Below are 17,647 nucleotides of genomic sequence, written 5' to 3'. Positions count from 1 at the left end.
ATTTTGGGATTGATGCAGGTGAGTGGCGGAGTGGATATGATGGGTAACAGCGGAACAAATAAAGAGAGCAAGTGGCAAAGTTATGTTCAACACAGAGCTGGGAGGGAAACGAATAGTGGAGCTCAATATCTGCTCCGGACACACACACAGAACCAGGCCACTGGAGTCTGGATCAGAGCTTAGTTCCCTAAGAGGCTGTGAATTTTTCCTTCCCATGATCTGCAGTGAAAAGGACTACAAACACAAACATCAACCAACCCACCCTGGGGAGATGTAGTCAGTTGACAAGAGGAGGCATTCTGCATGTTCCAAATTTTCAAAATATCCCGTTCTTGTTAATTGTACAAAAACTGGAGAAACAAAAATCATTTTGTATTCAAAATGATGCCTAGTCTTTTCAATAAAGTTACCGGGGGCCTAATTTACCTCTCTTATACTAGTATGATCCCATTGGAATTACTACTGGTTTACACTCATGTAAATGAGGTCACAGTCATGTCCTGTATTTGCGTGTCATTTGTTGTTTACACCCTGACTTCTAAGAACGACCGTGACTGTCACATGGGGGCTCGGTGATCATCCATGTAAACAGTTAATCGCACCAGTCTCGGTTTTTGTCATCTGATTTCAGATTTGGCAGGACGGAATGCAAACAAAGTTAGCCCTTAACATGACCAAGGTCTTTTCATTTACAGGAGAAGTTTGAGGGCTTGTTCCGTGCCTATGATGACTGTGTGACATTCCAGTTGTTTAAAAGCTTCAGACGTGTGCGGATAAATTTCAGCAGTCCTAAATCAGCTGCTCGGGCCAGAATAGAGCTGCATGAAACACAGTTCAGAGGGAAGAAATTAAAACTATACTTCGCACAGGTAAGAACCTTTTGACATGAAAGCCTTTCTCTCCTTACTTCTTAATGGGTGACTGCTCTATGATCTTGTGTTACCAAAGAAACGCTGTTTAATAAAATCAGATAAAAATAATAGCTATGTTTGGCTATTTTGAAGTGAATGGGCTAAATGTTGCTCTTAGTTATGACTGTGTAAATCTGGATCAGCGCCTCTAGAGTCTGTAGCATTACTTTGGATTTACACTGGTACACATGAGAGCAGAATTTGACCCTGTGTTTTTTAGCGCTCATAAAAGGCTCTGATAACGTGGTTGAGTTTCGTCAGCTCCAGACTAAAGCTGTGCACTCTTTGTAGAGTTCAAATGTAATTCCCTGGCATTCTGATTTATTAACAAAAAGAGAGTTCCAAAGTAATACTACATGTGCCCTTCCCCCTTCTCCTCAGGACCCACCCGTCCCAGGCCCTCACTCTCTCCTCCAGAAGGTTACCCCGACCTTCCTTGTATTAAATAGTGAGTTTAAGCCACACCTGCCCCAGTGAGTACACAGTAAACCTGAAGTTCCCTGCCGGGTTCTGAAACCTGCTAACAGGATGGGCCCAGAGGAGAACACCCTCCATTCTATTACAGTACCTCCAGGGGGAGAAGATTTCTGGTTGAACAAAGCTGTGTAATCTAGCAGCCAAAGGCATAAAGAGATTTGTCTTCCACTCACTTGAACTAGATGAATTCAGACAAGAAATAAGATACAGATTTTTTTCTTTACAGTGAGGATAATTAGCCATTGGAACACTTTGCCTAGGAACATAGTGGATTCTTCATTACTTGAAGCCTTTCAATCATGATTAGATGTCTTTCTAAAAGATAAACTCTGGCTTAACCCAAAGTTATGGGTTTGATGCAGGAATTATTGGGTTAAATTCTATGGCCTGTGTGATGCAAAAAGTCAGACTAGATCAGAGGTGGTCAAACTACGGCCCGCGGACCACGTCCGGGCCGGCCCTTGAGCTCCCTGGTGGGGGAGGCTAGCCCCTACCCCCTCCCCTGCTGCCACACCACTGTGCGGGCAGCGCTCTGGGTAATGGGGCTGCGCGCTCCTGCAGGGCAGCGCAGCAGCGTGTTTGGCACCAGCCGGGTGGGAGGCTGCCAGACATGCTGCTTTGAGCGGCATGGTAAGGGAGCGGGGTGGCGGGGGTGGATAAGGGTCAGGGAGTTCCGGGGGGCAGTCAGGGGACAGGGAGCAGGGTGGGGTTGGATAGGCGTGGGAGTCCCTGGGGGCCGGTTAGGGGCAGGAGTGTGGATAGGGGTTGGGGCAGTCAGTGAGCGGGGGGGTTGAATGGGGGTGGGGTCCTGGAGGTCAGTTGGGGTGGGGGGCCCGGAAGGGGACAGTCAGGGGACAAGGAGCAGGGCGAGATTGGATGCGTTGGGGAGTTCTGAGGGGGGGCAGTCAGGGGGCGGGAAGTGGGTGGGGATGGATAGGAGGCGGGCGCCAGACTGTTTGGGGAAGCACAGCCTTCCCTACCGGCCCTCAATACAGTTTTGCAACCCCAGTGTGGCCCTTGGGCCAAAAAATTTGCCCACCCCTGGACTGGATGGTCACAGTAGTTCTTTTCTGGGCTTAAAATCTATTCAGGAACAGCTCTGCGGGTTGAAGCGCTGCATTTATCTGCAGAGTAGGAACATTATGGACAGAGGCACTCCAGACTTGCTCATGCAGCCACACCCAATGTACCTGCCTTGGAGGAACCATCTCTAGCAGGGATGAGATGATGATTCTGTTTCCAGGCCCATGCAGTCCTTGGCCTCTCTGCCAAGACTGCCAACAAGAGTGCTGGTTGTGGCAGTGGCCTTTGTGATTTGACAACTGTGCACAGGAAAGTTGACTGAGACTCACGAACTCATTTCACAGATGCTACCGAACAGCAGTATCTGCTCTTTGAAGTTTGTGACTGTCTAATCTTTGTTCCATTTGCCTGCCCTACACTAAAATAATCTGTGTTTCTAATACATTTGAAAGGTTCAGACCTCCGAGACAGACGGGGACAAGCTTCATTTGGCTCCACCACAGCCTGCAAAACAGTTTCTCATCTCGCCTCCAGCCTCCCCTCCTGTAGGGTGGCAGCCAATAGATGATGCAACACCCGTCATCAACTACGACCTCCTTTATGCAGTTTCTAAACTAGGACCAGGTAAGCTTTGCGGCCCTCCTGTATGGGAATGGGTCAGCTTAAGCAGATTGGAAACAGAGTGAAGATAAATAACTAAGAATGCAATTCACCTCTGTGCAGAGAGCACCGCAAGGCTTATATACTGCTTAAATTCAAGGGTCCACGTAGGGTTCAAGTAATGCGTAGGCCTGGCACCAGCTTTCTGCTTGGGATGGATTTTACCTATGTGCATAATTATTATTTCTTAACTTGAGTTAGTGCTTGGTGCTGTACAAGACACAGAGATATGGGTCCTGCTCCTAGGAGTTTACTCTAAAATTCAGACTGGCATCAGAGGAGAATGCACTGACAGACCCAGAGGATGATCACATCGAATGTTTCCATTGCACTGGTTTACTTTTAATCTAGGTAGGAGAGTTGGGGTTGTAGAAGGGCAGGAATAAATGCTGTTGAGCGAGTTCTAAGAGTTCCTCACAACAAATACAATCGGGCCCAGTCCTGCAAGATGATGTATGCCTTCTGGGAGGTCCGAGCTCAGTGAGGACCCCAGGGACTAGCCCCAACCAGGATCAGGTCCATTTTGAGATAGCAAAACACATCAGAATTCTGAGTGTGACTCTGTGTGGATTGTTCGTTAAGAGAATTAACCAATGATCAGTTACAGTGGGGAGACTAGCTTCTTCGCACTTATTTCTACTAGGTAAGTGGAGTCAGTTGTGGCCCCCAGGGAAGTGGAAGGCAGATTGACGATCTATAACCTGGTATAATGCAGGCAGGTCACCCCACTTCATGGTTAGGTTTAGAGCTGGTTGGGAATTTTTTCACACATTTTTCATTGGAAAATATCTGGTTTTCTATAAGCTGTTCATGGAGAGAGTCAGTTCAGACTAATTTCTCATTTTGGGGCGGGAATCAAAATTGTCAAAACGGCCCATTTCCACATTTTAGAAATGAAAAAGTTCTGTTTTTTCAGGCCCAAATGACTTTTCGTTTAGAAATACAAGTTAATTGATGGTAAAACAATATATGAGAAAATATAAAAAAGTCTACATCAAAACCAAACATTTAAATCAAACCAATTGTACATTTTTTTTCCAGATTTTTGGTTCAGGAAAATGTTCAAGATTTAGATTTTTCATCCTCTTTGGGATGGGAAATTTTTAAAAAAACTTAAAAATTAGCACAGGACAGGAAAACCATTTCCTGCCCAGCTCTAATGTGGATGCCCCTTTACTGTTCTGGGAACAGCTACCACTTAAAGAAGCCCTGTCAGTGGGACTCCATTGAATCTGCCCTGCCAAACAGGAGTCCATGGGGATACGGGGCTGTCTCTACCTTTTCCATCTCCCCCAAGGACCATGAGAATTGTGGGACTACCCCACATCTTTTACCAGTGGGGACCCATACACCTAGCCTCCCTTGATGGAACAAAGGAAAGAAATCTGCAGGAGGGGAATCTCCAAGACATTTCCTCCCTCTTAGTCCTCTCATATGGGTTTTTCCTGCACATGGGGATTATCAATCCATATATTACAGTCCATTATTCCCAGCATCAATGCTTTATGCTTCTAAACTGCTGAATAAAAGGAAAACAAAGAATCCTCCTTTCCCCTTGCTGCAGCGACATTATAAATGGAAACATGTAAATGAATCCTCTAGCTAGCTGGGTAATAAATCAATTCCTGTTCTGGAGCAGTGAAATGTGAAATATCACTCATTATTCTGCACTCTGGGACAGTGCTCCACGAAGGTCATATTCACTCTCATTTAAGGAGCCTGCAGGGAGCAATATGAAAAGTCATTGTCTGCTCTTCCCCCTCCCCGCCTGCTTTTCTATTTTTAGCACTCGTTAGGGAGATCAATTTTAGTTAACTGCAGAGGAGATCTTAAAACAATACTGCAGTCCTCAGTTGTGCTCTTGCTATATTTAGTATTTCATTTTAAAAAACCACACAATCCTCTGCAGCCCATCTCCTTTGAAACATGCTGTGTTGCCATTGCTAGCATCTTATGCTCGTTGTATCCAACAGGTCTCAATCCTTTTTAAAAATCTTAATCGTGGTTTATTTATTCCCCAAAGGAAGGAGTATTTAACAGTGTGGTTTTAAATAGCTAACAATGTAAGGGCATGGATCCCACAACCCTTCCTCACCTAAGTATTCTGATTGGGTGCCATTCACACCTGTGTAGAAATTCAGGACAAAGCCCATGCTCCACTTAAGTCGCACTTACAGTTTCATGCTAAGTGTGGAAGTATGAAAGCTTACATGGGAGCTGTCAAGGTTCCTCCCCCACTCTGAACGCTAGGGTACAGATGTGGGGACCTGCATGAAAACCTCCTAAGCTTATCTTTACCAGCTTAGGTCAAAACTTCCCCAAGGTACAAAATATTCCACCCTTTATCCTTGGATTGGCCGCTACCACCACCAAACAAATACTGGTTACTGGGGAAGAGCTGTTTGGAAACGTCTTTCCCCCCAAATACTTCCCAAAACCTTGCACTCCACTTCCTAGACAAGGTTTGGTAAAAAGCCTCACCAATTTGCCTAGGTGACTACAAGCCCAGACCCTTGGATCTTAAGAACAATGAACAATCCTCCCAACACTTGCACCCTCCCTTTCCTGGGAAATGTTGAATAAAAAGCCTCACCAATTTGCATAGGTGACCATAGACCCAAACCCTTGGATCTGAGAACAATGAAAAAGCATTCAGTTTTCTTACAAGAAGACTTTTAATAGAAATAGGAGTAAATAGAAGTAAAGAAATCCCCTCTGTAAAATCAGGATGGTAGATACCTTACAGGGTAATTAGATTCAAAACATAGAGAACCCCTCTAGGCAAAACCTTAAGTTACAAAAAAGATACACAGACAGAAATAGTTATTCTATTCAGCACAATTCTTTTCTCAGCCATTTAAAGAAATCATAATCTAACACGTAGCTAGCTAGATTACTTACTAAAAGTTCTAAGACTCCATTCCTGGTCTATCCCTGACAAAAGCAGCATATAGACAGACAGAGACCCTTTGTTTCTCTCCCTCCTCCCAGCTTTTGAAAGTATCTTGTCTCCTCGTTGGTCATTTTGGTCAGGTGCCAGGGAGGTTACCTTTAGCTTCTTAACCCTTTACAGGTGAGAGGAGTTTTCCTCTGGCCAGGAGGGATTTTAAAGGGGTTTACCCTTCCCTTTATATGTAGGACAGGAGCTTGGTAGAATTTGATTTTTATTTTTATATTTTTGTAGTATAATGATGACCGATAACATCCATGTTTCTTTTAAAGCATTTTTTAGATTTTTCTCTATTTAAATTTTCACAGTTTACAAGAAATTACGGAGAGTTCGGACAATTATTTAATGACATATGCTGAGATTCAAAAAGCTAAAGCTTTACAAACTATTAAAACACAAATTGTCGACATCGCAGGTCAAAATATACCAAGTAAATGTCCTTAAACCAACAAATCAGACCTATTTTTACTTTCATTCACTAATCATTTGTAACCAGCCGAATTCAAAAGTCTACATCACTGGATTTTGACTCCTAAGTTCTCAAGCAGCATTTTGCTTGCTTTGCCAATTGTAAATTTTGATTATCGCTGGAAATATTTGCCATCAGTTTGTGTGTGCCTAGTGAAATCAATGTTTATGGACATTTACAGATAAAAATCTAATCCTTCCAAGCCTAGATTTCAATGGTGCATAGCGCTTGTGCTGGCCCTCTGTACAGGGGGGGAGTTTCACCCACTGATTTCACTGTTAGTCAAGTCCCAACACTGGACCTAGACAATTTTTAATCCAAATAAAGTGAATAAGCTGCAGAATATCAGTAGTAATTATAGGTATTTAAGGGCAAATTCAGCCCCTGCCTTCACAGAAGCTCCCTTGCAGCAGAACCAGTGAAGTTCCTCTGTGCAATGGGAGGGGCTGGATTCAAGGGGCCACATATGGGATGTTCCCCAACTTTGTGGAAGCTCCATAACTTTGTGGAAGGGGGTAGAGGTGAATCCAAGGATCTGCTACTGTGTGGATCCTCCTATCTTCTTTCCCCTGCCCAGGGATGGAGACAGCTAGGATTGCAGATGAACTGGATTTAGGCCTTAGAACATAAAGGGTTTAAGCAAGGCCCCCTGCAGTGGGGTGAATTTCATCCTTAGCTAGTACCTTCCAACTGGAGATCTCTGAGCGCTTTACAACCTTTAATTAGTTCACCCTCACACACCCTGGAATGATAGGTGAGCAGTATCCCTGTATTACAAATGTCAAGACTGAGCTGCAGTCACTTGAGTAAAGCCATGCAGTAAACCAGTGACAGAGCCAGGAACAGAACCCAGGAATCCTGATTCCCTGTCCCCTCTAACCACTAGACCACAATCCCTCCTATCTGAATGACACTCCCATGTCTGTAACATGTATCTGTATACCAACACCAGTGAAAAACAGACTTTGCTGTAGTTAAAAGTGCCAGAGAAAATATGAAATCCCTGCCCTGAAGTATTATAAAAGGAATGCATTATAACTTGAACACAGTCATTAACATGGGGGTCTGTTTCCTCCATTGGATGCACATGCATATTCCCCACTAATGCCACATTCACTTGGGGTGAAAGTTATCCCTGTGCAAAAGGTCAGCACAAAGGCCTATGTGCTCACTTAAGTCCTACTTCACCCCTGTTTTGAGGATGTGAGTGTGGCCCATAAGGAGTCACCTTAGGAGTAAAAGCTGCTGGCATTAAAAACTATGTCAAAACTCCTATTGCCATCAGTGGTATACCATCAGCACTTTAGATTAGAAGGCTATTGTTTGCCTGGTTTTTTGTGGGTTTTTTAAAATGCTGACACTGTTTGAAGGAAAAAAAATTCCTGTGTGTAACGTGGCTGTCCATGAAAATCTCTACATTTGGTCTGACCCTCTTTGAGCTGTCTATATTTGGGGCTTTCCTACTCCTGTTTAAACACTGTATCACAAAGGGGAAAGCATCACATTTCTGTGGAGTATTGCTGTTGCCCGGCATGTTTATTGATTTAGTCTTCGTTTAGTCCAGTCTTACGAGATTGTCAATGTATGAACCCAGGTACAAACACTATATAGCCACCCCAGCAATGATCATAACAAAGGGAAGATTTACCCACCAAAAAGAAGTGATGATTCGAAAAAATAAGTTGACTTTTGCTAGGCTGATGTAATCCCAGTGACCTGCCACGTGTAACTGGGGTGCCCCAGGATATATTGTGCCACTGAGTCACAATTTCTTCCATGGTTCCTCCAACCACTATTCTGCTACGGTTGAAAATACATAATCTAGCCCTGAGTAAGGGCTGCAGGATCGGGCCCTAAAACCGATGCATGTTTAATATCATTCACATTATAGATAAACAAACCTATTTTTAACTCTTTAATGAAACTGCAGTTATGATTTTTAAGAAAGTAAAAAATGACTGATTTAATAAACATGAAAAGAACTAGAAATGCCAGTGCCTTTCAAACCACAAAACAGTGCAGGAAACTCAGGAGGCATCAGTGGAAAAATTCTGAGCAATGGGCAACTGTGAGCAGAATTCTGCAAGAGTAAATGTTAGCAGGATTTAGTCTCTCAGCCCCTATGCTTCCCGCTAACTGGACAACTTTAGCCCACAGTTTCCAACCTTCTGGGCTGGTCTTCAAGTCCTCCTCTAGTCTCCACATCATTTAAACTATCTGATGGCAAGTTTAATACCTCTCCCTTGTGCACCTTCAAAGCTCTTATTAGAACAATTTCCCCTCCCCTAAACCCTAAAACAAAAATCTTTCCTGGTAAGTCAGAAGAAGGCTTTGTAGGAAATCCCTGGAAATAGGAGATTGAAGGTCATGCCATGGCACTGGAAGAGAAGATCCGTCGGCACCGCTCAATGCAACATGGCGTGGCATTCTTCTAGTACACACTGCAGCCTGGTGATTGTGAGGACCAGATTCACCGTCAATTAAATACTGCGAGAAGATCCTGAATAATCGGCTGATTATATCCATATTATCCTGGATTATGTAGGCCATGATTACCTACAAAAATAAAGATCTCAGCTCTTCAGCTGAGGTAAATCTGCACGGCTACACTGACTTCGGTAGTGCCAGGCTGGTTTACCGTGACTGAGGATCCAGCTTGTTGCCTTTGAAAGGGAACGCCTTTTGATGCACCTTGAGAAAGGAAGTTGTGGTTTATGTTGGATTCTTACGTATGTTTCAAACGACTATGACTTCACAATAGGCCCCAATGGTGGTGACTAATTTCAGGACAAATCAATAGCCCTGTGGCTAAAATATGTTTTTGGTCATCTACCGTCTTCACTTGAGGATAATGGATACACTGGATTCCTGCCACACCTAAACCATCTGCTGAGGCGGGAATCTGACAGCAGAAACAACATTTTTGTACATCTAAATATATCCACAGATCTTTTTTCAAAGGCAAATGGTAATTCTAGTTGGTCAACTGATATCACCGGCATGTTTCAGAAATGGTATCTTACGTGGAGAAAGAGACGTGGTATCTATAACGACAACAAGAAGAGCTACTAGAGCTACTGGTGCAGGAAGTAAAACCAGATATTCTAGGGATAAAAGAAACAGGGTGGAATAGTCGTCATGACTGGACTACAGGTATTGAGGGGTATGTGCTGTTTAGGCAAGACAGAAATAAAGGTAAAGGTGGTGGAGTAGCGTTGTATCTCAATGATGAGGTAGAATGTAAAGAAATAAGAAGCGATGGAATGGATAAGACAGAGTCCGTCTGGGAAAAAAATCACATTTGGGAAGAAAACTACTAGACCTCCCTTGTGATAGTGCTTGGGGTGTGCTATAGACCGCTGGGATCTAATTTGGATACGAATAGAGCCCTTTTTAATGTTTTTAATGAAGTAAATATTAATGGAAACTGTGTGATCATGGGAGACTTTAACTTCCCAGATATAGACTGGAGGAAGAGTGCTAGTAATAATAGGGCTCCGATTTTCCTAGATGCGATAGCTGATGGATTCCTTCAGCAAGTAGTTGCTGAACTGACTAGAGAGGATGCCATTTTAGATTTGGTTTTGGTGAGTAGTGAGGACCTCATAGAAGAAGTGGTTGTAGGGGACAATCTTGGTTCAAGTGATCATGAGCTAATTCAGGTCAAACTGACCGGAAGGATTAACAAAAATAAATCTGCAACTAGGGTTTTTGATTTCAAAAGGGCTGACTTTCAAAAATTAAGGAAATTAGTTAGGGAAGTGGATTGGACTGAAGAATTTATGGCTCTAGAGGCAGAGGATGCCTGGGATTACTTTAAGTTAAAGCTGCAGAAGCTATCGGAAGCCTGCATCCCAAGAAAGGGGAAAAAATTCATAGGCAGGAGTTGTAGACCAAGCTGGATGAGCAGGCATCTCAGAGAGGTGATTAAGAAAAAGCAGAAAGCATATAGGGAGTGGAAGATGGGAGCGATCAGCAAGGAAAGCTACCTTATTGAGGTCAGAACATGTAGGGATAAAGTGAGACAGGCTAAAAGTCAAGTAGGGTTGGACCTTGCAAAGGGAATTAAAACCAATAGTAAAAGGTTCTATAGCCATATAAATACGAAGAAAACAAAGAGAGAAGAAGTGGGACCGCTAAACACTGACGATGGAGTGGAGGTTAAGGATAATCTAGGCATGGCCCAATATCTAAACATATACTTTGCCTCAGTCTTTAATAAGCCTAATGAGGATCTTAGGGATAATGGTAGCATGACAAATGGAAATGAGGATATGGAGGTAGATATTACCATATCTGAGGTAGAAGCGAAACTCAAACAGCTTAATGGGACTAAATCAGGGGGGCCAGATAATCTTCATCCAAGAATATTAAAGGAATTGGCACATGAAATTGCAAGCCCATTAGCAAGAATTTTTAATGAATCTGTAAACTCAGGGCTTGTACCGTATGATAGGAGAATTGCTAACATAGTTCCTATCTTTAAGAAAGGGAAAAAAAGTGATCCGGGTAACTACGGGCTTGTTAGTTTGACATCTGTAGTATGCAAGGTCTTGGAAAAAATTTTGAAGGAAAAAGTAGTTAAGGCCATTGAGGTCAATGGTAAATGGGACAAAATACAACATGGTTTTACAAAAGGCAGATCGTGCCAAACCAACCTGTTCTCTTTCTTTGATAAAGTAACAGATTTTTTAGACAAAGGAAACGCAGTGGATCTAATTTACCTGGATTTCAGGAAGGCGTTTGATACAGTGCCACATGGGGAATTATTAGTTAAACTGGAAAAGATGGGGATCAATATGAAAATCGAAAGGTGGATAAGGAATTGGTTAAAAGGGAGACTATAGCGGGTCCTACTGAAAGGTGAACTGTCAGGCTGGAGGGAGGTTACCAGTGGAGTTCCTCAGGGATCGGTTTTGGGACCAATCTTATTTAATCTTTATGTTACTGACCTCAGCACAAAAAGTGGGAGTGTGCTAATAAAATTTGCAGATGATACAATGCTGGGAGGTGTTGCCAATTTAGAGAGAGACCAGGATATCATACAGGAAGATCTGGATGACCTTGTAAACTGGAGTAATAGTAATAGGATGAAATTTAATAGTGAGAAGTGTAACATCATGCATTTAGGGATTAATAACAAGAATTTTAGTTATAAGCTGGGGCTGCATCAATTAGAAGTAATGGAGGAGGAGAAGGACCTTGGAATAGTGGTTGATCACAGGATGACTATGAGCCACTAATGTGATATGGCCGTGAAAAAAGCTAATGCGGTCTTGGGATGCATCAGGCGAGGTATTTCCAGTAGAGATAAGGAGGTTCTGGTCTCCCATGTTTAAGAAGGATGAATTCAAACTGGAACAGGTACAGAGAAGGGCTACTAGGATGATCTGAGGAATGGAAAACCTGTCTTATGAAAGGATACTCAAGGAACTTAGCTTGTTTAGCCTAACCAAAAGAAGGTTGAGGAGAGATATGATTGCTCTCTATAAATACATCAGAGGGATGAATACCAGAGAGGGAGAGAAATTATTTAAGCTCAGTACCAGTGTGGACACAAGAGCAAACTGGTCTTTGGGAAGTTTAGACTTGAAATTAGATGACGGTTTCTAACCATCAGAGGAGTAAAGTTCCAGAACAGCCTTCCAAGGGAAGCAGTGGGAGCAAAAGACCTATCTGGCTTTAAGATTAAACTCGATAAGTTTATGGAGGAGATGGTATGATGGGATAATATGATTTTGGCAATTAACTGATCTTTAACTATTCATGGTAAATAGGCCCAATGGCCTGTGATGGGGATGTTAGATGGGGTGGGATCTGAGTTACTGCAGAGAATTCTTTCCTGGGTATCTGGCTGGTGAATCTTGCCCATATGCTCAGGGTTCGGCTGATTGCCATATTTGGGGTCGGGAAGGAATTTTCCTCCAGGGCAGATTAGAAGAGGCCCTGGAGGTTTTTCACCTTCCTCTGTAGCATGGGGCATGGGTCACTTGCTGGAGGATTCTCTGCTCCTTGAAGTCTTTAAACCATGATTTGAGGACTTCAATAGCTCAGACATAGGTGAGAGGTTTATCTCAGGAGTGGGTGGGTGAGATTCTGTGGCCTGCATTGTGCAGGAGGTCAGACTAGATGATCATAATGGTCCTTTCTAACCTTAATATCTATGAATGTATGAAAAAAAAAAAACAAGAGGGTCCAAAGCCATGATAAGAAGCTGAGTGGTTCAGATTGCCTCTTGCAGCAGTGTAAATCAGGACTGCTCCACAGAAGTCCAGACTGTGTAAGAGCAGTGTTGGTGAGATGGATTCAGAACAGTGTTCTTACAGACAGCTCTTCATGTCTTCACTTGCTGTCGTGGCAGGAAATGAGACTTCGTCACAGGGTGAGCTGGCCCTTTAAGGGCCTGTTGATGGTGCAGCTGGAAGTGAGCCTGCCAGCCCGGGTAGACAGACTTGTGCTATCAGAGCTTGAGCTAGCATGCTAAAAATAGTAGTGTGGACACTGTGGCTCCAGCAGAGCCTCTGGCTGGCCACCAGTGCTCAGAATCACCCAGCGCGCTAGGTTTGAGCTTGGGTGGCTAGCTGAAGTCTCTGCCAGAGCTGCAGTGCTCCCACTGCTATGTTTAGCATGCGAGCTCAAGTTGCACAGTGCAAGTCCATCTACCCAAGCTGAGAAGCTTGCGCCCAGCTGCAGTGTAGACAGACCCTAAGAGGGCTGGGACTCAGCCTCACCTGTGCCAGGTGTAGCCCGTCTCCTCGGATGAAGGGCATAAATCCATTGGTGACATCATGGGAGCATGTTGCTCAGAAGCAGGCCTGCTGGGAGATATAAAGGATTGCCTGAGGCCAGTGAGGTACAGTTCAGAGACATTCAGAGGAGCCAGGGGGTCTGCTCTGTGCAGCACGGCTCTTCTTAGCTCCCAGGCTTTCACTCTTCAGACCTGTTGTATTGGTGCTTGCACAGAACGACCCAAAGGTGGCTGCATTTCAGTGAGGGGTGAAGTGGTTCCTGCATATATAGGGACAGATCCTGCTGTTAAGATGCAGGCCTAGGCTGGAAGTGGTGCAGGTAGCCCTGCTCTGAGAGGCATTGTGCCTGCTTCACTGTCCATTAGAGGGATGCTTCCTGCTCTGGAAGTGTCTAGCTCTGCTGGCCAATGTGGGTGGTGGAGGCTGTGGCCTGTCTCTTTGGCACGAGCAGGGAGCAATTCCTGCCTCTCACCTGTGGATGCTCTGGTGTTGGAGGTGCAGTACGGGATTAGCTCCATATGCCTCTTCTCCTACCTTCTGCCCCCACGCACAGGCCAGACCCAACCTGACCTGTACAGTTTGTAAAGGCTGTAAATGTAAGATGTTCTTATGATACTAATGACACATTTAACATGGAGCAGACTGCTCTGGACCTATTAACATTTGATTATGATTCAGAACAGAGGACAAGGGAGCTGCAAAATACCACTACTCTGCCTTGAGAACTAATTAATCAACTACATATATTACATCCATTGCCAGACAATAAAAGCTTCATAGTTCAAGAGGAGCCCATCCATGAAAGGCCATGATACTGCCTCATAAAGCAATATAAAACCATGTGCTGTTAATTTTTTATGATTTTTTTTAAATTCTCAAACATTACCAGACTGTTCCTGTGCTGCTATTGCTGTGTGTTCAATTATCAAAGGTCACCCATCCTTTCATGTTAATGTTGCTGAAGCAAATGGTCCCTATTCCCATCTAAGTAGTTAGGTTCATTGTGTAACGATTTATTAGGTTCATTGAGATTTAAGTCCCCTCATGCTGTTTTTCTTTTTTGCCAACTAAATACAGTAGAGGAAAATGTAAGGTATTTCTAGAGGGCTAGGAGTTCATTAGAAGCATTTTCTGGTGTTTTAAGGGGACACCACAACTTAATTATTTTGTGCATCCTTCCCCCGAGGCAGATTAGAGCTAACAGAATTTATTTGGCGAATTGGGATATTTTGCTGAATAAGATGGCATGTATTTCCCTAATTCATTCTTTTTAGAAAACTTGCTAGATAATCTATTAATGTAGATAAATGATTGCACAATTTGCAAATCACCTAACACAAGGAAATAAAGAATAAGAGGAGGGCGCCAAGGACATTTAAGGGGAGAAGGACCAACCAAAGGAGATGCTGAAGGAATCACCCAAGAGGCAGGAGGAAGATATGGACAGGGCACAGTCATGGAAGTCAGAGCAAGACACGATATTTAAAAGGAAGTTATGATCGACAGTGTCACAAGCAACTGAAGTCCAAGGGGATGAAGATGGAGGAAAGACCCTGAGATTGACCAGGAAAAGACTGTTGGACACCTCGGTGATTATGGTTCAGTGGAGTGGAGAAGGCAGATCCTGACTGGCGAGGATCCTGAGTGCAGCTGGAGGAAAAGAACTTGAGGTAGCTTTTGTGAACAGCACGTTCAGGGAGTTTGAGAGTGAAAGGAAGAGAAGAAATAGGGCAGTGATCGAAGAGGAAGGTGGAGTTAAGGATTGGCTTTCTCAGGGTGGTAGTGATCAGAGCATGCTTGAATTGTGAGGGGAAGGAGACAGAGGAAAGGTTGAGGAGAAAAGAAAGGGAGGTTGAGGATGGGGATTAGGAGGCAGGAGAGAATGAGATCAATAGGGCAAAAAGACGGGTTTCAGGAGGAATGTGGATAGGAAACCTGGATATCAGTGATGGGGTGAGGGAGACAGCGATGGGGAGTGGGGAGGTTGTAGCATACCTTGTCTGTCTGTACTTAAAAGAGGCCAGCAAGATCCTGTGCAGGGAGGGAGAAGGGTTTATCTAGGGAGTCAAATGTTACAGGTAAATGACCGCTTTAATGTGGGCACCTGATACAATGACACTGTCTCACTGCACAACTGTTTAACAAACACCAGAGCTGTGCAAATAACTGATTTTTTGGTTCCCTGACCATACTGAAAAATTGGGAAGGGGGACTATTTTGGGTCATACAAAACGTTTCATTCAATCCAAAATGAAACATTTAATGAAAAGTTGTTTCAAATTGAAAAATCAAAACATTTTTTGTTAGGGCTGTCAATTAATCGCAGTTAACTCACACGATTAACTCAAAAAAATTAATCGTGATTAATTGCAGTTTTAATTGCACTGTTAAACAATAGAATACTAATGGAAATTTATTAAATATTTTGGATGTTTTTCTACATTTTCAAATATATTATATTCTGTGTTGTAATTGAAATCAAATTGTATATTTTTATTACAAATATTTGCACTGTAAAAATGATAAACTAAAGAAATGGTATTTTTCAATTCACCTCATACAAGTACTGTACTGCAACCTTTGTCGTGAAAGCACAACTTACAAATGTAGATTTTTTTTGTTACATGACTGCACTCAAAAACAAAACAATGTAAAACTTCAGAGCTTACAAGTCTACTCAGTCCTACTTCTTGTTCAGCCAATCGCTAAGACAAACAAGTTTGTTTACATTTACAGAAGACAATGCTGCCCTCCTCTTATTTACAATGTCACCAGAAAGTGAGAACAGGCATTTGCATGGCACTTTTGTAGCAGGTATTGCAAGGTATTTATGTGCCAGATTTGCTAAACATTCGTATGCCCCTTCATGCTTCTGCCACCATTCCAGAGGACATGCTTCCATGCTGCTGATGCTCATTAAAAAAAATAAGTGTTAATTAAATTTCTGACTGAACACCTTGAGGGAGAATTGTATGTGCCCCGCTATTTTACCTGCATTCTGCCATATATTTCATGTTATAGCAGTCTCGGATGATGACCCAGCACATGTTCTTGATTTTAAGAACACTTTCACCAAAGATTTCACAAAACACAAAGAAGGTACCAGTGTGAGATTTCGAAAGATAGCTACAGCACTTGACCCAAGGTTTAAGAATCTGAAGTGCCTTCGAAAATCTGAGAGGGACGAGGTGTGGAGTTTGCTTTCAGAAGTCTTAAAAGAGCAATACTCCGATGCGGAAACCACAGAGTCTGAACCAGCAAAAAATGATGAAAATGAACACGCACTGCTTTGGATTGTTATTGAGCAGAACCCATCATCAGCATGGACGCATGTGCCCTGGAATGGCAGTTGAAGCATGAAGGGACACATGAATCTTTAGCGCATCTGGCTCGTAAATATTTTGCAACGCCAGCTACAACAGTGCCATGAGAACACCTGTTCTCACTTTTAGGTGACATTGTAAACAATAAACAGGCAGCATTATCTCCTGCAAATGTAAACAACTTTGTTTGTCTGAGCAATTGGGTGAACAAGAAGTAGGGTTGAATGGACTTGCAGGCTCTAAAATTTTACATAGTTTTATTTTTGAATGCAGGTTTCTTTGTACATAATTCTACGTTTGTAAATTCAACTTTCCTGATAAAGAGATTGCAGTACTTGTATGAGGTGAATTGAAAAATACTATTTCTTTTCTTTTTTTACAGTGCAAATAGTTGTAATCAAAAATAAATATAAAGTGAGCACTGTACACTTTGTATTCTGTGTTGTAATTGAAATCAATATATTTAAAAATGTAGGAAGCATCCAAAAATATTTAAATAAATGGTATTCTATTGTTTATCAGTGTGATTAATTGTGATAAATTTTTTTAATCGTGCGATTAATTAATTTATTTTAATTGCTTGACAGCCCTACTTTTTGTTTTTAAAATGTCAATATGAATTTTTTTAAATTTTGTGACTGAAACAATTCAGCTAAGTCGATCCAAATCACGAAATGTTTTGGTCGACCCAAATATACATTCTTTGGACAAAAAAATAGTTTTTGCAGAATTTTCCCCCACTCTAATAGATAAATCAGTTAAACTCATCTTTTCACAAAACAACATAAAATTCTATTCAGGAGGGAACATGCTGTGTGCTCTTACCTTTACTTTGGGTGCGTATGAAGTGTTTGTTAAAACTGACAGGTTTGGCTGGAAGAATTCGTAAGTAAATGAATGGCCCTTCCAAAACCACAGGATCTGCAAGCATAGAGGTCTCATTAACTCTTCTAGTGCTTAAGGCTGATTAGACTGGCCTGCCTCCTGTACTATATTTAAAGTATTTGGGCTAGTCTAATTCCTGCCTTCTAAAAATAACTAACTCAGATTAAAGTTGAAACAACAACTCTAATCCAGCCAGGGCT

At 42.6% G+C, this 17,647-nt stretch overlaps 1 protein-coding gene across 3 annotated transcripts in view; it reads left to right on the top strand.

The window, feature by feature from the left end:
• RCAN2 (regulator of calcineurin 2) overlaps positions 1–17,647 on the top strand; it is a 164,619-nt gene that overhangs the window by 126,666 nt on the left and 20,306 nt on the right. For all 3 annotated transcript variants that reach the window (XM_084623209.1, XM_084623211.1, XM_084623210.1), the window contains 2 exons: positions 696–869; positions 2,864–3,035. In XM_084623209.1, the coding sequence (XP_084479335.1) occupies positions 696–869; positions 2,864–3,035 (346 nt within the window). The remainder of the gene's footprint in view (positions 1–695; positions 870–2,863; positions 3,036–17,647) is intronic.

The sequence above is a fragment of the Lepidochelys olivacea genome (genome assembly GCF_965140295.1).
Source record: "Lepidochelys olivacea isolate rLepOli2 genome assembly, chromosome: 3".
Taxonomy (NCBI): domain Eukaryota; kingdom Metazoa; phylum Chordata; order Testudines; family Cheloniidae; genus Lepidochelys; species Lepidochelys olivacea.
The sequence above is the reverse complement of the archived record's forward strand: the minus strand, read 5'-3'. Positions and strand labels throughout refer to the sequence as shown.